This window comes from Cucumis melo, chromosome 1 (assembly GCF_025177605.1).
Source record: "Cucumis melo cultivar AY chromosome 1, USDA_Cmelo_AY_1.0, whole genome shotgun sequence".
Taxonomy (NCBI): domain Eukaryota; kingdom Viridiplantae; phylum Streptophyta; class Magnoliopsida; order Cucurbitales; family Cucurbitaceae; genus Cucumis; species Cucumis melo.
This window is the reverse complement of record NC_066857.1, coordinates 18,098,672-18,120,807: the sequence shown is the minus strand read 5'-3', so window position 1 is coordinate 18,120,807 and position 22,136 is coordinate 18,098,672. Positions and strand designations below refer to the sequence as shown.

The 22,136-nt window shown below is 33.0% G+C and overlaps 1 protein-coding gene across 1 annotated transcript; it reads right to left on the bottom strand.

Annotated features, from left to right (window-relative positions):
- Positions 1–7,067: 7,067 nt before the first annotated feature.
- On the bottom strand, positions 7,068–7,920 carry LOC127148488 (uncharacterized). The gene is made up of 2 exons (XM_051082312.1): positions 7,722–7,920; positions 7,068–7,437 (listed from the first exon to the last, which is right to left on the bottom strand). The coding sequence occupies exons 1-2, from the start codon at positions 7,915–7,917 to the stop codon at positions 7,214–7,216; spliced, it is 420 nt and encodes a 139-aa protein (XP_050938269.1). The 5' UTR covers positions 7,918–7,920; the 3' UTR covers positions 7,068–7,213.
- Positions 7,921–22,136: the final 14,216 nt, after the last annotated feature.

The following is a 22,136-nucleotide window of genomic DNA, read 5'->3' as shown; positions in this document are numbered from 1 at the left end:
AATTTTGTAGAGATATGGGGAGTGAATATTTTAGGTGTTTTTCAAAGAAAACCTTTTTTTATTTCTCATTCGGTAATGAGAAGTTTTATATGAAATTTACATGCAAATTGCATGTAAATTATTTCATATCTTATCAACACCTAATCAATTCATTAAATCTTTATTGAAATTAGTGGCTTGAAATTCATAATAATTTGCCACATTTCCCATTAACCATTAATTAATAAAGTAATTAGTCAAAGGACATTTTGGTCATTTGACCAACTTAAGTCAAAGTCTTAGTCAAAAGTCAACTTTTTGACTTTTTACTAATTTTTCCGTTTTGACTAATTTTAACCTCCCGAGTATTAATTCATATTCATTCCTCTAAGATTCAAATCATACTTAAATATAAATCCGATCAAAGTTAAAAGTTAAAAGTCAACTTGTTGACTTTTACAACTTTGACCGTCTCTAAACTTTTCAAGCTTTTAAATATGAATTTATATTCATATTTATTTAAATCATATTTAAACACAAAGCTTAAAGTTTATATCTACCGACTTATATCTAATATATTTGTCGATTTCTCTCTCTTTTCTTAATTCGAACAATTCGAGTTACTTCAACATACTTGTTTTTAGTTGAATCCATATGAGCTAGTAGGGGAACCTAATGAACCTATAGATCATGGGCTCCAACGATTTGAGATTAACTAGCTAAACTCTTTTAGACCAAGCTTAATCAACATTCGTTAACTAAAAGTCATTCCACTAAAGACTCTTAGTTGCACTCCCCTCACTATAAATATATTTCTGTCCACCTGATATAACCATGATGGGTAAGTCGATCCTTTACAGGTTGTTCGTAATCTCAGTTAGGTCAAAATATCGTTTTACCCCCGAGATTACATCTTGCTCCTTAAAACCCACTGATCCACTATTGAACAATTGGTTTGAGGTCCAACCTATAAATCAGAATCCTTCTCGGGCCAATGAGATGGTAGGGCCCCTTGTCAAAGACTTGGATTCAGTCCTTAAGGGAACAACCTATATACTATCCCAGAAGTGGGTAGGAGTGAATTCCATCTTGCACCCTTTGTCTCTAGCTATCCACTCGGTCTTACCCCTGAAATGGGAGGCTTATTGGGCCAGTGATGTTGAGCTGCCCTCACCTATGTAGATCTAAGGATACTACCGAATGAACAGAAGTTCATAGTTAGCTCAGGACTAAGATCAAGTTACCTAGGTCATCATAATTGAAATAGCCAGTTTATAGTTTACGCTGTTATAACTAAAAGTGACTACTTCGTGGTTCTAGTCTTATGCAAACCATTTACATAGGATGCCCCCACTCCCATGTCTCTACATAAACGATTCAGGATTACATCATTTGTACTAACTACGGAGCGGGCCGCATGCATAGTGTTTATCCAGAATAAGGCGCCCAACCTTATTCATACACTATAGACTATTTGTGCTATTAACCTAAACTTAATCCATGTTTATGTCTATACATAAAGTTTAAGTGTATTTGACAAACTCAATAAAATAGTCTCGGGACCTAAATTTATTGTTTTTTAGATTATAGCATTCAATAATAAATTCTATTGAATCAAAGAACAAAGTATAAGTTTTAGGACACAAATTCCAACAAGAACATCATTGTCATCAACATCTAATGATATAGAAGACATACTATCATGCCGAAAGCCAGGCAAAACAAGGTTTGGAAATGAATTAACGAAATTTCATGGCTAATAATATTGTGAAACGGAAATATGTGAAACAACATATCCTGAGACACGAATGCCTTCTCGTTTCCATGTCATAAAGCTGGTAGTCTTTTATTTAGGAGGATGTTCCAGAAAACAAACGGTATTGCTCATGGATGAAACTTCAATCTATTTTCCTGTAAGGTAGAAGCAAAGCATAGACTACTAAAAACTTTAAGTTAGAATAACCAGCTTCTTTGCTAAAGGAGATGGAGTGTGATTGATAAGAAAACAAGTAGTCATTATACATTCTCCCAAAATTGAACAGGGACATGTGATTGAAATAATAGAGAATGTGCAACATTAAGCAAGTGTTTGTGTTTGCATTCAAAAATTGAGTTTTGTTCAAGATGAGCTATGCAATAATACTGGTGAATGGAAAAAAAATCCTTGGATGTAAGTTCAAAAGCATTATCAAACCGGAATTTCTTAATGTAGACACCATATAATGTTTCAATAATTGTAAAGAAATGTGGTACAATAGGTAAAGGATTCGGACTTATGTTTCATCAGAAAAACCCATGTGTGTCTTGAATGATCATCCACTAATGGGAAAAAGAAGCGAAAACTAGAATGTGTAGCAATTTTATATGGACCATAAACATGATAGTGTATTAATTCAAATTCAATATCTGTCATGTTATTATTCGAATGAAACTTTAAACGATGTTGTTTTGCAAGGGAACATGTGTGACATGGTTGTGAGTTGATGTGTTATAGGGGTTATGTGTAAAACATCTTTTAAAGTGGATAGACGTTGAAAAGATGAATGACCAAGTCTATTGTGCCAGACATTAACAGGCACAAACTAACAAATAACAGGTAAAGTAGAACATAGAATATTGTGCCAGACATTTAAAATGACCAAGTCTATCGTGCCAAACATTTAAAATGTATACTCCATTTTAGAGATCAACCTTGTTAGAAATTGAAAGATGAACTTCAAACATGTGCAAGATAAAACAAAGGTACTAACTCGTTTAAACAAAGTTATTTCTTGGCCTTAACTCGCCCAAGACATGCAATCCAAAAGAAAATATAAAAGAGGAAATGGATGTGAATCTCTTTATTGAGCAGCGTATTGATTTCTAGGGGTCTATTTTGAGGCAGCCATAAAGCTTTTATTCATCTTCTTCAAGAATAAAGCAAGTACAGAGAATTCAAAAACGAGTTTTCTTCCGCACAGTTTTTTCTCTCTTTTTCTCATACTGATTTCACATACAGAGCTTAATATTTATTATTGCTTTATTGAGTAGTGACCAAGCACTGAAGTTAGCAACTTTTAACTAACTAATATGTTTTTTTGTTTGATTTTAGTTGCAGGACTACATAGTTGAGAATCTGCAATTAGGGACATCAATTTACCTCGAGAAGTAACTACTTCTTCACCGAGAAGACCTAGAACAAAGCACCAGGTGCACTAGGAATGAATTAGAATTAAACCGCGAGATACAACTTGCTTAATTTGCAGAAGAGTCAAAGCATCAGAATTGTATCATGATCTCTTGAGATTCATCGAGATCTTTTATAAGTAATAAAATCCACTTTTATTTTTAACAATTCTCCACCTTGAATTTTATTGCTGTCAACTATTTCTTCTTCTGAGTTTATTATGCGGAGTGAGCTATTACCTTGAGCAACTGTAGCCAGTGCTCAAGTTTGGCTTGAGTAACTACTTTAGTCAACACATCTGCTGCATTATCTTCTGTCTGAACCTTTGTTACTATGATTGTTCCTTTCTTTACGATTTCTCTGATAAAATGTTGCTTCACATCAATGTGCTTAGTTCTTTCGTGGTGTTGCTTACTTTTAGACAAGTGTATTGCACTTTAACTGTGTCATATGATGTTTACTGACTGTTGAAATAAGCCAAGTTCTTCAATTATTCCCTTGAGCCAGACTGCTTCTTTAACAACTTCAGTCATAGCTATAAACTATGCCTTTGTTGTGGATAGTGCTACTATAGCTTGTAGGTTGGACTTCCATGAAATCACATTTCTACCAAGGACAAAAGTAAAACTAGTGAGTGATCTTCTTTTGTCCACGTCTCCTGCATAATTAGAGTATATATAGGTCATACAACTCTAGCTTTGTAAATTTAGGATGATCGTAGAGTAGTCCCTTATTAGGTGTTTCTTTTAGATAACGAAACACCCATTTAGTAGCTTCTCAGTGTGCTCTACCTAAATTTTCCATATATTTGCTCACAAGGCTTAAGCAGTGTGCTAGATGAGGAGATGAGTGTAAACCATCAGATACATTAGGCTGCCAATTGCATTTGAGTACAAGACACTCTCTATCTTCTTAGGTTCTTCACTATTTTTAAGTGAGTCTTTGGATGAAAGTTTAAAAACTTGTGTTGAAGGCGTGCTTATTACTTTAGCTTTAGCCATGTTAAACTTCCTAAGGATCTTCTTTGTGTACTCACCTTGACAGACAAATAATTCTACTTTTGATTTATTTCTCATGATCTCCATGCCTAGGATCTTACTTACTGCCCTTAGTTCTTTTATCTTGAACTCTATGGACAGTAGCTACTTAACTTTATTAATTTCTTCAACATTTGTTCTACTATTAGCATATCATCTATATATAGTAGAAGATATTAAATTTTATCGTTTGGCTCTTCTCTCAAGTAGACACAAGGATCATATTTGCTTCTCTTGAAGTTGATTCCTGTTATGAGATCATCAAACCCCCTGTACCAGAACCTAGGAGATTGTTTCAGTCCATATAATGACTTATTCAGTTTACAGACGAGGTCATTTTGCTTCAAATCTTAAATGCCCCTAGGTTGACTTATGTAAATATCTTCCTCTCGATTTCCATGTAGGACGGTTGTTTTCACATCCATTTGCTCTAACTCAAAGACCTTGCAAATAGCAATAACTAAGAGATTTCGAATAGAAGTATGTTTTACTACAGGTGACAAAATTTCAGCATAATTGATCTCTTCTCCCAGTGTAATACCCTTTGCCACCAACCTTGTTTTGTATCTAGTTCCTCCTTCACTGGCCTTCTCCAATTTCTTCTTGAACACCCATTTATATGGGATTGGATCTTCTTAGAAGGTAGAGACACTAGATCCAATGATGATTCTTATGTAAGGAATCTAATTCTTCTTTGATTGGCTTCTTTTACACTACAAGAATTTTGGCCTTTAATGTCGGTTTAAAACCGACATTAAAGGCCTTCAATGTCACTTAGCAACCGACATCTTTGTGAGCGTTATTAAAGGTCTTTAATGTTGGTTGGGCTTTAATGTCGGTTTAAAAACGACATTAAAGGCCTCTTTAATGTCGGTTTAAAAACGACATTAAAGGCCTTTAATGTCAGTTTTCAACCGACATCTTTGATGGTGTTATTGAAGCCCTTTAATGTCGGTTGGGCTTTAATGTCGGTTTAAAAACGACATTAAAGCCCTCTTTAATGTCGGTTTGTCAGTTTTCAACCGACATCTTTGATAGTGTTATTGAAGCTCTTTAATGTCGGTTGAACTCTGATATGTCGGTTTAAAACCGACATTAAAGCCTAGTTTTTTTATTCATTTTTACAAATTTATTTTTATTTAATTGTTACATTATTGTCCTATAGACCGACATTGGGTCAATGTAGATAAATATGTTTTTCACACGCAAACAAATCAATGAAATTCATATTATGTTAGAAACTATAACATTTGTCTTTTACATTTGAATACACAAAATAAAATATTAATATTATGTTTATATATACATATTCAAAGCATGTTCAGTGTAATGAATAAATCTCAAAAATCTCAAAAATAATATTCTCCACACAAGATAACTACTTAGTGGTCAATCTGGCTAATGAGACACCTGAAGAGTGAAGGGCAATGTGGAATTCACGTTACAATCTTCAGGGGGGTGAAGTAGTTCCGCTGGACAATCAGAAAGTTCACAGTAGAGCCGTGGTCTCCTGCAAATTTATAGAAAAGTTAGGGAAACAAAAACGAAATTACTGATCTACGATCATACATTAGAAAACTTACGTCTTTTTGGCTTTTGAATCGTCCAAAGGTCCTCGGAGGAATGACTTAGGCCCAACCTTAATATTATCAAGTAGATATTCAACACTTGGTACAAACAAACAATAAAAAAAATGTGCATGCTCTTATATCTGCCATATCAATGATAGCTCAGTTTTTCACATTTAAAAAAAAAATGATATATACATCTGTTTATTAACGGAAAAAGAAAAATAATTGACAAACATAACTCAGGCTCTGTAATCCACAATAACCAAGTACCAACCAATCAAAAACAAAGAAAATATGAAATTTTTTAGCCTATTGAAGTAGTAATGGGGACCGAAGAAAAGGATTAAAAACATCAAAATGCCCCAAAAAGTCGTTTTTCAGGCAAGCAACCTTAAAATCATCCGCACAGTCTGTCACAGAAAAGACAGCATGTATGGTTCTGAAACAATAGAGAAATAAGTTCAATTAAATATATATATAGAGAGAGAGATAAGACCAACAGTAAAAATAATAGTAATAATTAATTAATTAATAATAACAACGTGCCTTAATTGAACAAACAGGCCCAAGGAAGAAACTTTTGCAGGACTGCAATAACTTACAAGTTGGAATATAAGGGCATAAAAAATAATAAAATAAAGAAAATCCCACGAAAGGAGCACCCTAGAGGAAGGGTCTCTAGTTTAAAAAGAATTATGACCTAAGAAATAATATAAAAAGAACTTATTATAATGCCTAGAGAGAAATAGTAAAACTGTTAGTTTAGAAAATAACAGAAAAAAAGAAACAGTAAAGTTGGCGAGGCGCCCAAGAGAAAGGTTTCCTCTCAATCCCACAAAAGATTCTACTATTTCTCTTCTGCCAAATACCCCATAACAAACAGGAAAGATTGGCTTGATTTTTGTCATGTGTCCAAGATATATGGGAAACAAAAGGAGCTGCTACTTGCCTTAATAACAGAATTGCTCAACATCAACTTTAATCACTCCCAAAAATATCTTTAATCACTCAACATCAACTTTGATTGAATGAAAATCATGTTTAAAATCATAAATCCAAATATGAAGATGATTTGATGAGAATCACTTTTAATAAATCACTTATAAACAAATCATATAATCACTTCTTTAAAAAAAACACTCCCAAAGAAGTAACAAAATTTGTTATTATTTGAATGTGATGATTGATTACTTTTCAACGAACCACCAAACAAGCAAGTATCTGCCCTTTTCTTGGAATTCTGGTTATTTAAATCCTTTTTCTGATGAAATTACTCTTTCTTCTCTAAGAAAGGGAAAAAATACAACACTTCCCATTAATAGAAAGATGGCATTGATTATAACCAAAAAAAAAAAAAAGGCAACTCAAGAAGTCCAGGTCAAAAAACACTCAAGCTGCATGATCCATATGAGAACAGAAATCAGAGAAATAATAATCTGCATAACCGTGGAAGCATATACTCAGAGATATATAACCTGTACACGGCTCCAAAACAAAGGAACCAAAGCCTTAGCATGGTTTTGAATGTACACATTTGTCCAAAGAGGCTGCTTGGGAAATGTTAGAAGAAGTGTATCCGTCTGAGTAGATAAGTTGTCATTGCTAACAATAAGGCTTCGAGGCACAGCATCGTAATACGTTCCTGCAGCACTCGCATTTTCAGAACAGCCATAACTCTTCCCCCCTACAAACAACACATAAAGGTCACTATATTATATTTGATTCTTTCTCACTCTTTTCCTTCTCTGCACTATGATGGTATTATAGAGCAGAAACCCCATGACAACACTCAATTTTTGTTACTAAATTTACGTTACTTTCTTTTATTTCAAGGAAAGAAAAACAACCTTAGAACATGTTACTAAATATACATCTTAGAGATAAAATGCTCAAAGTCAAACACAAGGCTAAGACAGCAGACTAGAACAACAAAATGAAGCTTGCTTTAAAATAGCTAAGTCAAATAACCTGAATCTATAATGGAAGTGTTTGAAGCATCCGACAATGGGGGGCTGACTTCTCTGAAGCAAATAATAGGCAAAGCACGCTTCGGTATCTTTCTTGCTTTTGTGATGTCCTGAAAACATTGCATATAGTAAGAAAACCGAGATACAAAGAGAGATTGCAATTGTAATGACTGATAACATACTTGCAAATCTAGCATAAAGTTTTATAATAGAAAACACCCACTCTCATCTCCAACCTTAAACTCCGCCAAATACCTATGGTAATCCCCTTTCATCTTCAAGTAGAAGACCTTAGACTCACTAGCAGAGGCAGATGGAATAAGATTGGAGTCCAAAAGCTGCAAAATACTCGCGCAGACATCAGAAAGCTCAGACTCAACTTTTTATTTTATTTTTGTCTATCTTTTCCGTATTCTTTTTTTTCTTCTTATATTCTTTTTCAGTGAAAACAATTCTCTATAAACATTCACTAGTTTGGAACAGAAGTAATAGTGGAAAGCGACTTATGAATCACAAAGGAAGCAAAGTCAATATTAAATGGGAGGGAGACGGAGAAAAAGAAAATGATGAAAGACTCAAAAGATTCTCGTTTCAAAAAAAAAAAAAAAAGGAAAAAGGGGGAATTTCTAAAGCTATAATGTTCATTTAAGAAGACTGCGGTTGTTATTAAAAAAAGGAAGCATTATTTGGTGGTGATGCATCATCCTTGTTATTAAAATATATAACATAGGCTTTCATCAGACAAAAAGACTGCGGTTGTGTTCTTAGCAATGATGATAATGGTGTATGGGTGATGATGAGATCAGATAACATAAACTTTTGAGAACTCACAGTAAGAGTTGAAGCAAAGTTAGCTAACCTCTGATGATGGTAGAGCCCTTAGGCCTTGACCAGTAGAGTTTGTTGGTGAGTGCTATGGCTTCTATAATATCTGAATTTTTTTTCAAAATAACAGACAATATTTCTCTGTAACATAAATCCTTAACAAGAACAACATGCTCTTCATTCTTACGACTCTCCTCCTTTTGCTCGATGGAAGAAACAATCCGCCAAGTAGCTCGAAGTGAGCCAATCACGTTCTTGTAAGCGACAGAGAGAAGATTTCGCTCCTCAACAGAAAGCTCAGAGCCAGGTGTTGAACCAAGAAATGTTGAACCAAGAAGAGAGGGGAGAAAGTGATGAGATTGAGAAAGGAAGAAAGGGAAGAAATGTTGAGAGAAAACCTTCTTTCGTAGGGTTTGGTAGAGAAGAAAGGAGAAAATAGTAAAGTCTAGGGTTTGGTAGAGAAGAAAGGAAAAAAGAGTAAAGTAAGAGAGAGAAAAATTCAACTTTTTACAAAATTAAAAAAATAAAAAATAAAATAAAAAAGACTTTTAATGTCGGTTCTAAAAAACATGATGTTTAATGTCGGTTTTAAACCGACATTAAAGATAAAGCTTTAATGTCGGTTTAAAACCGACATTAAACATCCGCCTTTTGAAAACCGACATTAAAGCTTATTTTTCATTTTTTCCACCCGACATTAAAGACCAGATTTCTTCTAGTGTTACTTTGATGAGTCAATTGAATTCATAGCCTCTTCATAAGACTTAAGTTCATCACAGTTATTTTGGGCGTACCTTGAAGGACATCTAATTTCCCTTCTATTTTTGTCTCTTGTTAGAGTGCAATTTGATAGATTTTTCACATCTTGATCATCTTGAGGAGTTTTCTGTTTAACAGCTGTTCTCGATAGGATCTCGATACTTCTTTTTAGTTGATCTTCACGAACTTCTTCTTTCTCTTTCTCTAAAAACTCCACCTTTTCAAGGTCTCTTTATGTATCAGCTATTTCTTTTCTTTGATTCATGAAGAATTCTTATTCTCGAAATATTACATCTCTACTTACAATGCTCTTTTCATACTTAAAAGTACCATAACTTATAGCCCTTAGTACCATCTAGATAACCCAAGAACATGCATTTCAAAGCTCTTGGATTTAGCTTCCTTTGTTCGGAATGTGCATGCATAGGCCACACAACATACAAAAAAATAGTAATGCTAGGGCTTTCGTTCATGGTGTATGTTGTAGTAGTACACTTCTTCCTTTAAGTTATAACGCATATTAGCTTCTGACAATATACATCTTACTCTTTCTAATATTTTTCTATTCATACGTTCAACCACTCCATTCTGCCGAGGAGTATATGGTGTTATTCTGTGTTAGGTAACGCCATTTTCATTATAAAACTGATTAAATGAGCCCCCAAGGAACTCAAGCCCATTATTAGTTATGAGATGTTTAACCATCTTCACTGTTTGATTCTCAACTTTACTTTCCAATCTCTGAATTTCTCGAAAGCTTGATCCTTTGATTTAAGTATATAGGTCCATACCTTCTTCGAGTAGTCATCAATCAAGGACAAAAAATACCTTGAGCCACTAAGAGAAGGAATTCTAGAAGGCCCCAATAGACCAACATTCACATATCCTAAGATGCTCATGGTGGTATGTTCTCATTTTGTGAATTTAAACCTCTTGGCTTTATCATAAACACGGTGTTCACAAAAGTTGAGCCTCTTTTTTTCTCTGGTTTTAATTAGTCCCTACTTTAAAAGTTCTATTAAGTCATTTTCATTGATGTGAGATAGTCTATTATGCCACAACTCTAGCCCATCATCTTCTACATCGAGCTAGCAAAGCATGATCAAAAGGATGGACACTCTTCGTAATATACAAGCCACTACTCTTGGGTGCTTCAAGTACTATCCTTGATTCTCTTAGAATTCTAAAAAACCCTTATCTCACAATAACTAAATATCACCACATATCCGAGACGACGCGAAGCGACCGACATCCTTAAAAAAGATTAATTTTAAAAATAAAAAATTGAGTTCCCACCAATCTTTTTTACAGTGCGATTGGACACCAAAACAAAGTAAATAATTTTAAATAAAATAGAAAAAAGGTATGCGAAAAAAAACTAGAGTAGAGTTTGAGAGTCATTTGCTTATGGGGAAGATGTTAGCACCCCATAACACCCGTTTAGAAACGGTGACCAAATTTAATGTTTTGAATAAAGTTCCTTTAGAAAAACAATGTTTTGTTTTTAATATGATTTATTTCATTGCTCATTACTCCAATATTTAAAGCAATGATCCCATAGAATAAGTAGAATATATTCCATTAATTAGACTATATTGAGGAAAAATTCCTCACCTTAAGAAAATAAGAAATTATTACAATTTCATTTCTAAAATTCAATCACAGGCTAGTCTTAGAATAAAGCTTTTTTTAAAAAAAATTGATTAAATTACTTCTTTCTTCGGATCAAATCTTAGACTTCCAAAGATATTGATCCATCACCTCAAGAATCTAGAAATAACGGACTCCCATAAATTTTAGATTACATCCTAGGATTTTTTTTTATTGAAATCGATGTGGGTTATGAAAAAAATGATAAGGAACCTTATGAAATATAGATTTAGTTTTGACTTTTTTTTTACAAAAAACATAAAAAACATAACTTTAAGGAAAACTTTCATAAATGTAACAAAACATCAAACTATTTACGGCCCGTGTAACAAAGCTCATAAAGTTAGCCATTTTTAAATATTTCAGGTTTTCCCTTCCATCTTTCTTCTCTTCCTCGCGATTTTTTTATCGTCTTACTCAACAATATATTTACCTTTTTTCTTTAAAATAAGTAAATAAATAAAAAGCTTAGCTATTATTACATTTACTATATATCTTAAAGAATAATAATAAAAAAAGTTGTAGTATAAAATTAGCTGGCTACACTAAATAGGCAACATCATCAAGCATCCCCACAGAAATTAGGTTTCTTCTAATCTCGGGAACATGCCTTACATTTTTTAGCGAGATTTCTCTATTGTCTTACAGTTTTAGCATCATAGTTCATATTCCCATAACTTACATCCATGATTATTTCCCATGAATACTAAGCCTCCCTGCCACTCTATATAAGATATGGATCATTTCTTATTGGAAGTTATATGGAAGGTACAATCTAAGTCAATTACCAGTTCTTTCTTATCCTTGGTAGTTTTATTCATGGCCTTCTCATTAGTTGCAGCTAGGGTTTTTGAATAAGCAAATGTATCATCTCCAATAGAGAAATCCGCCTTTCCATGTTCCTTTGATCTATAGTGATCTTTGGAGTATTTCTTCTTTGTATGAGGATAATTTCTTACAATATGGCCTTCTTTGTGGCAGTGATAGCACTTAAATGTTGGCTTTTGCTTGTCTACCCTTAATGAGTTTGTTCTTCTTGAAATAACTGCTTTTACCTTTTCAAAAAAAGTCTCAAGCACTTCCTAAGTTCTTATTTTCTTATTTTAATTCTAGTTCTTCACATTTTATGGTAGCAATGATCGAGTCTGTAGAAATAATATCTCTTCCATACTTCATGGCAATTTTCACATCTTTTGTAAATGTATGGTAGAGAGTTCAAGAGAATTGTAGCTTCACTTTCTTTCCCGAGCTTCTCTTCTATTTGATTTATCTCTAGAGTCAATCATTTGAATTATCTAACTTTTGATCCATTGATTTTGCAACATTCATTGTGAATGAGAAGAGTCTCTTTCTGAGATACACTTTGTTAGGAAAATCATTTCTTACATACAAGGCTTATAGTCGATTCCACACATCATGATCTGTAGTTTCATCTATCATTTGCCCTAATACGTTATTTGTTATATTTAATAATAGAGTTCTGTTATCAACTTCCTCAATCGTCTGTATCTGCTTTGCCGAAAGAGTTGCTGGCATAGATTTTGGATCCTCCAACCCTTTCAAGTCTTTTTTATGGATCAAAATTAACTAAATTTTCTTTGACCACAGATTAAAATCATTATTTTCATTAAACTTTTCAATTTCATATTTTTCTACTTCGACTGTCGAAATTGTTTTCCAACCCTCATACCAGTTGTTAAAAATTGAAAGATGAACTTTAAACATGTGCAAGATAAAAAGAAAGGTACTAACTCGCTTCAACAAAGTTATTTCTCAGACGTAACTCGCCCGAGACATGCAATTGTCAAGAAAGTAGAAAGGAGGAAATGATGCGAACCTCTTTGTCGAGCATCATATTTGATTTCTAGGGGATCCACTTTGAAGCAGCCATGGAACTTTTATTCATCTTCTTTAAGAATCAATCAAGTATAGAGAATTTAAAGATAAGTTTTCTTCCTCACAATTTCTCTCCCTCTTTTTCTCATATTGATTTGTCATATAGAGTTTACTATTTTTTTATATGATTTCAGTTGTAGGACAACAAAGCTGAGAATCTACAATTAGGGACACCGAGTTACCCCGAGAAGTAACTACTTCTTCAATGAGAAAATTGAGAATAGAGCATCCGATACACTGCAAAGGAACCAGGATTGAGCCTCGGGGTATAACTTGCTTAATTTATTGAAGAGTCAGAGCACATGGATTGTATCAGGACCTCTTGAGATTCATTGAGATTTTCTGTAAGTAATTAAATTCAGTACTCTTTAAGAATCCTCAATCGTCTTCAATGAGAACTTGTCCTGAATTAAACATGAATCACAAACAATTTACATAATAATAAGAGTCGAATTAGTAACTAATGCACTGACAAAGACCAAGTGGTCGAATGTCATGACTATTTGATACATAAAAATAAAAGAACAAAGGTAGAATCGATGAAGAAACCAAAAGCGAATGAATCTAAAGGGGAGGTGGACGAGATTAATATAAATGACAATGAAGTAGAGTTGGACATCTTCAAGGTACGTGATCCACTATTAAACTCAAATGCTAATATTTATGTCTTACTGAATATGGATATTGTTCATGAATTAGGAGAGAACCTTAATAAAAATGCCTAAGAAAGGAAAGTTATTTGTGAGTAGACATCGACTTTGCCAATAGCTTTGAAGTCGATTCTCAGATACGCTGAGAAGGTAATGGACAAAGATTCTAGTATCACTATTCCACAATCTATTAGTATTTTTTTATAAGTCGAAAGGGTTCTATGCTTCGAGAGGACATCATTAACCTTTGTAACATGAACGATGTCAAAACTATTACATTGGAGGCCTATATGACGTAAGTCAATTTCATTTCTATGCATTTAAATTTATATAAATCATTTACGAGTTTAGAATATTTTGTAAGTACTTGTACTCATCTGTTATTGGTTTGAAGGGAAATGTTCAGTATGTCTTTGTAGATCTGTCTCTCATATCTTCTAGACATAACTCATAAGAATATTGAATTTGAAACTTGTGTAGTAGATGATTAATGGTCTCAAAAGCAAACCAAATAGTTCTTGCTCCTTTTAATCCTGAATAAGTCAAGTTATCTTATATCAGTTGCATTCACAATAAAATAATACTTATATTTTATATAATTAGGGATAGTTGGACACTGCTTGCCATAAAGGTGTACAACAATACAGTATGTGTTCTACCTTCACTCACTAAGAACAACATCAAAAGCAACTACGAGATATGTAACCGACACGTAAGTTAATCTTCTATGTCATGTAATGTTGATTCTAATACGTGTACAATAATTTAAAATTTGTGCAATCTTATCTTGGCAAAACAGAGCAATAACAATCTTTCAGTCACATAAGAACATTCAGAAAAGCCGAAAAAAAACTTTATGACAAACAGTAAACGCAAGTATAAATATTTATTACATATTCATTATATTTTATAGACTACTAGCAATTATGATTACTTCGTTATTCTAATTTATTGTTTTTATATAGTGTCATCTACAAGTCGAGATCACTGACTGTGGATACTACGTCATGAGGTTTATGAGGAAAATTGTGAGAAAAGGAAGCATTGTGACATCAGATTCGATATGTTATATATCAAACTACTTATTTTATTCGAATAATAACTTTCATGAACACTAACTAAGGGAATACTAACATTCTTTTGTGGGAGCATCTAATTTGTTGAGACTTAAGTTAATTGGTTTGTTTTGATTATGAGTTTTCATTTATTTTGCATGTTTATAGATTGTTTCATGAAGATCATATTCATAGGCCAAATTAGATGAGGTGCAAGTTAAGTTAGCTGACTTTTTGGGTTCGTACATGTGGTTGTGACTTATTTGTGATTTTGAAGTATGAAATTTTAGATGTGGCTACCATTCTGAAACGTTCTATATAAATAATAATTAGAATATTCATTTGAATTTGTGGCTATCTCATAGAATTATATTATATTGTTTTTGTAAATAATCTGAAATATTCATATATATGTAAAGTTTTGGAAATTATTATTATATATGTATGGTGAAAGGTTCATATATGTTCGATTTTTGATACTTTATTTGATAAATATCGTCGTTCATATATATTTATGAAACTATTGTTAGATCACTATACAAAGTTATGAGAGCATAATACATGAACAAAAATATAATTGAATTACAATTTATTTTAAAATAAAAAATTGAAACATGCTTGACAGTTTTTAAATGTCACAAAGAAGTACATTCTTGACGATTTTAAAATGTCATAAACAAGTTCTTCTTGACGGTTTTTCAATGTCATAAACAAGTGCTTCTTGATGGTTTTTCAATGTCATAAATAATCAATTTCTTGATAGTTTTTTCGTATCAAGTAAAGAACATTTCTTGAAGGCTATTAAATGCAATGCAGACTCATACTCTTCACTATTTTTAAATGTCACAACACTCGTTCTTCATGATTTTTAAAGGTCATGAACACTCATACTTTTGATGGTTTTGAACTGTCATGAACACTCACACTCTAAACAATTTTTAACGGTCATGAATATTTGTATGCTTGACATTTATAAAACATCAACATTCACTATTCTTGACATTTTATTAAATGTCAACAACTTCGACTTTATTCTCACTGGCCTCAATGACGGTTTTAAAACTGTCAAGAATTGTAAGGCCTAGATCGCATATCACTACCGAATGAAGGCCTTGCAATAAGGAAATGCGTGAAGAGACTTCTATTGGTATAACATGTTTTGTGAAAGGATTGTGCGATGCATAACCTTTACGCAAAGAGAGTTACCTGATTGAAAAGTGGACAAGTAGAGTTACTTCACCTAGAAAAAGTGATGTGACCCATATGTCTGTAAGTCGATGATTGATTGGACCCGATAGTCCAATCCAAAATGAAATCTCACTTGCTTTCAAATTCTCAAAATACGTGACATGTGAATGAAATGAAAACTAGAACTAGGAAATAAACTACTTATGTGGAATAGTGTGTGAACTTCAACAAGAAAGAAATATTTTAAATATGCACTACTAGAAAACTGGCAATGCTTGACGCTTGTATAATTGATATTCTTGACAGTTTTTATTTAAACTATCAAGTAGCGTGAAAAAGCTTCAAGAATAAGAAAAAGTAAAGAGACCCATAATTTTTATTTTTTTATTTTTAATTCTTGACGGATTAAAAGCGTCAAGATTAATTTTAATTACTTGAAATTTTATAAATGTAAAGTAATATATATTTTTCACTTTTTCAATTAAAATTTTCTCTCTTTTAATTTTACTTGTCCAAATTTGCCTCTTTCCCCCAAATTTTGTAAAGAAACCCTAACTTTTTTTTCCTCCCCCATATTTCTCTTTGACAAAAGAAAGCTCCACCCTACGCGTCTTTCGTTTCTAATCGTTCGTCTGCTCGTGTCGATTTTAACTGTCGTCGTCTGCTCACAGCGCTCGCCACCAGTTCGATCGATCTTCTAAAGCTGCTGCTGTTTCTGCCCTTTTCCAGTCAGATCTCCTCAAGTCGCCGTCGCAGTCTGCTCACAGCATCCGCCACCAGTTTGATCGATTTCCTCAAGTGCTGCCGTTTTTACCCTTTTCCAGTCCGATCTCCTCAAGTCGCCGCCGTCTGCTCGTTCTGTTCACTTGTTTGTCCGCCACCAATTGCATCCGTCGTCATTTCTGCTTGTTGCAACCGCAACCATCACCAAGTTCATAGCTGATTATTTATTTATTTTTTATTTCTTATTTTGCGTCACTGCTCAGTTTGTTTATTCAAGATTGGTATGTCACTTGGGAATGGCTATGGCGGCCACTGCCGTTTCGAACCTGCCTTTTGCTCTCTTCCATGGAAATTCACACAAAAATGAATTTGGGTTTATGGGTATGTGGAGATAGCCCATCAAGTATCTTAAATCCAATCTTAGAGCTCTGGTTGTGAGGTAATCGTTTCTATTTTTGTTCTTTGTAGATTTTTACTTCTCTTTTAGTTGTTTTCATGAGTTTAACTGGGTGGAGGTTTACGTAAGCTTGTGTTCTCTGTTCTTTTCACTATTTTTAAAAAAATCAATCATGGGTTTAGGATATTGGTTGCCTTTTTCATCTCTGTTTTGAGCTTTAGTTTTTCAGTCTCTTTGCAGATGTTCCTTTGTTCAAATGATATTGCAATAGAGATAATTATTGGTCTGAACTTGAAATTCTTATACCATATATTATCTTAACTTTCTCCTAAATTTACCTTTGGAAATAGTGTTGCAACTAATATCATTCCTAGTTTAACATTCAATCTTCTTCCTTTAGTGTAGTTAACGAATGAAATTTTTGCAGGTTTCATGTTAACTCAAGGAGTTAGCAATGGATCTTGATTCATCCAAATTTGATATAGTTTTTGTTGTTTTGTGTAGGGTTGTTAGATGAAAGGGGAAGGATTTGGTTATGTGTTGTGGAACTTGTTGTTTATGGGGCAATCCTATGAAATGTTTGTGTGGATGTCAATCAACTGACGTTGGTGAACCAAAAACAAAAAGAAATCTTCTTGAAAATGCTAGCAATCTTCTTACCAATTTGTTAAGTGGTGGAAATTTGGGATCTATGTTGATAGCTGAAGGTGCGGTCTCTGATTTGTTTGGTCCCCACTCTTTTTGCTCTATATGATTGGTTCTTGTAGGTCTTTGCATCTCATAAATCTCTTCGGTTTGGACTGAAATATTAGTTTCCTATAAGGACACTCACTCCCTCTGATAATGTTAATGTGATGTGCATCTTTTCATTTTATCTGCTTATTAGATCTAAACATCCATTTCTTTTTGTTCATTTTTTATTCTTCATTTGCAGCATGGATCTGTTTAAAAACTTGCCTTTGGACCGAAAGCATTTGTTGTTGTATCAGAACACATTTGCTTTAGAACTTTTGAAGTGCTTTTTATCATTTTTGTACACTTTCTTCTAGTTACAACTTGTAGGGCAGAGTTAGTAAAAGGGTTTGAAATTAAAAAAGGAGAATATAAATTTGGTTAAAACTATTCTATCACTTTTCTTTATGTTGCTACTACAGCTTCTACTTCTAAAATTCATCATGGCATCTCTAACATCTCTAATTTCTGAGTATAGAAATGGAACAAATTTTTGCTCTTATGGCAAAGCAAACAGAGAAGTTCAAGTGCACTGCCCACAAAGAGGTTAGTTTATTTATAACCTATATCAACTATTTAACTGTTTGAAATACTGCTTATTATTCCCAAGATATGATCAATTAACTCGGTTCTGCCTTTAAAATTTGTCAACTACAAATCAATTGCTAGTTAACTCGGGAGTAAATAAATATCTATAAAGTTAGGAAATGTTTAATGTCTGCCTCACATTCAATGATAATGCTTAATGATACAAAACATATCACATAGAAATTGGAGAAAATATAAACAATTCGGGGATTCTTCAATCCGGTTTTCAATTTGGGAATTCTCTTGCTCCTCGAATGTTTCCGTTTCAGCTACCTATTGCAAATGATTCCGATTCTTTTAATTTTGTTTACTCAATTGTTGAATTTGATGTTTTTGGATCAGGTTTGATCGAGAAATCTAGGGCACAGACAGCTATGGATCATAAGGTAGACCATGAGTATGACTATTTGTTCAAGATTGTTTTGATTGGGGATTCTGGTGTTAGGAAGTCCAACATTATTTCGAGATTTACTAGAAACGAGTTCTGCTTGCTGTCCAAATCCACCATTGATCTTTTAGGTTAGATAAACAAGTTTTGTTGACACTAGATATAAGACAACTAGTTTTGTTGATATTTTGTTAATACTGGATATAGGTGAACTAGTTTTGTTCATATTTTGTTGATATTGGATATAGGTAAAAGACAAGTTTTGATATGGTATACCTTTAGGCTACACATATATTTTGTTTATACCGACATATAGATGAAATGTTTAGGCTATTGTTAGGAGTTTGGGCTGCATATATATATGTTGTAATTAAATATGTAATGACCAACTAATATATATATGGTTCATTGATATATACATGCAATTTCTTTGAGGGAAAGTTTGAGTTGTGTTCAATTGTTCAATTAATGTGTATTTTATTGTTATTAGACATTAAAACAAGTGTAGGATAAATTATATGGATATTTTAAAATACATAATTTTTCATTTAAAAAAAAAACTTGATAGTAAACAAATTATTGACATGTAGAAAATGTCAAAAAACCTTATATACTTGATACCCAAAAACGTCAAGTATAATTTCACTTGACGCGTAAAAGCTGTAAAAAATAAAACCTCCTTATTCTTGACACTTAATTACTTGACGCATAAAACCTGTCAAGTATAGTTATATACTTGACGCTTTTCACCTGTCAAGTATAATTATACTTGACGCTTAAAAACTGTCAAGTAAACCTCCCTTATTCTTGACACTAGATTACTTGACACATTGAAAAGCGTCAAGTAAACCAATACTTGACATGTAAAAAGTGTAAAGTAAACCCAGTTTTGTAGTAGTGATGTCATAACATGTGACATGTGACCTAGGATATTTATGTTGGGTATTATTTGGAAGATGGAAATGCCCATGTGATGTTAATATCTTTATACGATATGTGATATAAAACTGGGTTTACTTTACGCTTTTTACATGTCAAGTATTGGTTTACTTGACACTTTTCAATGTGTTAAGTAATCCAGTGTCAAGAATAAGGGAGGTTTACTTGACAGTTTTAAAGCGTCAAATATAATTATACTTGACAGGTAAAAGCTAAAATGAGAATATCTTTATATGATATGTGATATAATGCCTTATTCTTTTGCTATTTGATCTAGGATAAGATGCTCTATAATTTCTGTGTGATTTAGAATAAAAGGCTCCATTCTTGTCGTGTGATATGGAATAGAATACCATATTCATGCTGTGTGATCTTGAATAGGATAACTTTTGCTTGTTGTGTGATCTAGCATTGGAAGACGCGTTATGCGTGAGAAAATTAATAGTGCTTTGAGATTTCTCTGCATGAAAATAACATGGCAAAAGAGTGTGGTAAACGCTTGAGCCAAGGAGAGGGTACAAGAAAATGTAATCGAATTTACAAAATGAATCTGCAGGACAAACATCTAGTATGCGAAAGGCATATGACAAGATAAACTTTGAAACCGTTGATTTTCATTCTGTTATGAAACCTATTTTGTAAATGGTTATGTGGCAATAAGGCAACCTTGATTTATTTGAAGTGCTCGATAAAAGATCTCACTCATTAGGCTCTTTCGTCTAACCTTCCAAATGTTTGGTTTTATCCCTCCCATGGGTAGCAAAGGACATCCGACATTGAACTTATTGTCTTGATTACCTAGCATGCTTCCTTAATCTCATTATTTTTGTAGTGATCATTGTAATCTCCCATAGCATGTAGAAGCTAGGCTAGAAAAGTCAAATCGTTGTTTGGAGTCTGTATTTCGTTTCTTTTGAAAGACTTGTGTACTAAGAATCATATGTGCCCTTTCAATTTATTTATCAATGAAGTTTTCTTGTTTCATTCATGTTCAAATTTATTGTTTAAATTACGTGGTTTAAAAAGTTGTTCCGCTTGCGTTAACGTGCTATCTTGTGGGGAGATATACGTTGAGTGACTAGGCGGCACGCCTCCAATTGGTTGCATGAAATAGTATTTGGAGCGGGACGGACAAGAATAATAATAATTCTTGACAATTAAAAAGTGTCAAGAGAGACTGTTTTTGTAGTAGTGAACATTCATTGACCTTCATTTTCTTTTTCAAGGTGTTAAAGCTCCACACATCTAGGTGATTGGAATCCTAAAGCATAATGGGGAAGCTCTTATGGTGGTGTCCTTGTTTGTTGAGAGGTTCAAGTTTGTTCGAGACCAAAGGAGAGCAAATGGTGAAGAAATGGTGGAATCTTAAAGAGTGAGTTCTCTTCTCTTTCTTTTCCGTCGTTAAAACACATGCTTAGACTTATCCCATACGTTTTATAAATTAGTTTCACTGATTTAACGTTCCATCAAACAGAATTTTGAGTTGCACGCCGTCGTCGTATGCTTCCACAAAATCTAATTTCCTTCCCATAAAGCCCTATAACTCTTTTCACAAAAAACGAAAACCCTACAAATTTATATAAAATAATAATAATCATTCTAATAATAGAAGCATTGGGTTGGCCTTTTTCTTTTATCAAAGATTCTTTTTTTAGAACATATCCAAGCAATGAAGCAGTGATAAGCCAATTTTTTGCTGAGATTGCTTCACTCAATATCACAAAAATACAAAAACATTGCATTCATTATTTAAAGTCCATTTTCTGATGCATATTCTAAAGTTGGCTTCATAGAAGCTCCTTTTTCTTTCTTTTTTTTCTTCTTTCATTTAATTTTAATTATTAAGTTCCTTTCATTCAAAGATTCTGTTTTGTATGGATATAACACATCCTTCTGCCTTTTGCAGCCAATTGTAGGACCACATATGTATAGGGGAGTTTTGGGTTTATTTATATTTTTTTTCACTAAAATTTTTATCTTTTAATCGAATGATCTCTTGGATTGACTTTTCTATACTTAAACTAAAAAGCATAGTCATGTTTTTCGCAGTATGTAACCTCTAAGATGAGTGAAAAGTAATATCAATTATCACTTAACTAAACTTGTTTCAACAAAAGATTGACCTCAACTAATATACAAAATCAACTTGCAAATCAAGATGAATCTCTCGAGGTTGAATAAAATTCATTCTGCAGTAATCTCTCCAAGAAAATTAAGGTAGCAGCCAACGATTTTTAGCTATTAAGTCAGCAGTTAAATAACATCAATTCAAAAATAGTAACTCATTTTCCTTTTCTTTCACTAATTTCAATACAATTGGACCGTTGCTTCTTCGATATATGTATTTAATTTTTGTTCTTAATAATATCCATGGGTTTTGTATTAGTTTCCATACTCGAAGACGGGCGTGCCTTTTTCATTCGATGTTGCAGCACCTGTATGGTTGTTCGTGAAATTAACGAAATACATCCATTTCTTCTTGGAGCAAATTTTGTTGTATACTTGGCTATCCATATGATTTAAGTATTACAAATGTTAATTAAAGAAATGTACGTTATGTTTAGTATTAAAATGTCACATGTCAGTCCTTTTATATTCCACCTACATTGTTATGTGTCTTAAAGTT

What these genes read in the sequence shown, in the direction of transcription:
- LOC127148488 (XM_051082312.1), bottom strand. Translation starts at nt 7,917, where the DNA reads ATGCTAGATTTGCAAGTATGTTATCAGTCATTACAATTGCAATCTCTC. An exon ending in CACTTCCATTATAGATTCAG is followed by an intron (nt 7,438 to 7,721) that starts GTTATTTGACTT and finishes TGTTGTTTGTAG; the next exon opens with GGGGGAAGAGTTATGGCTGT.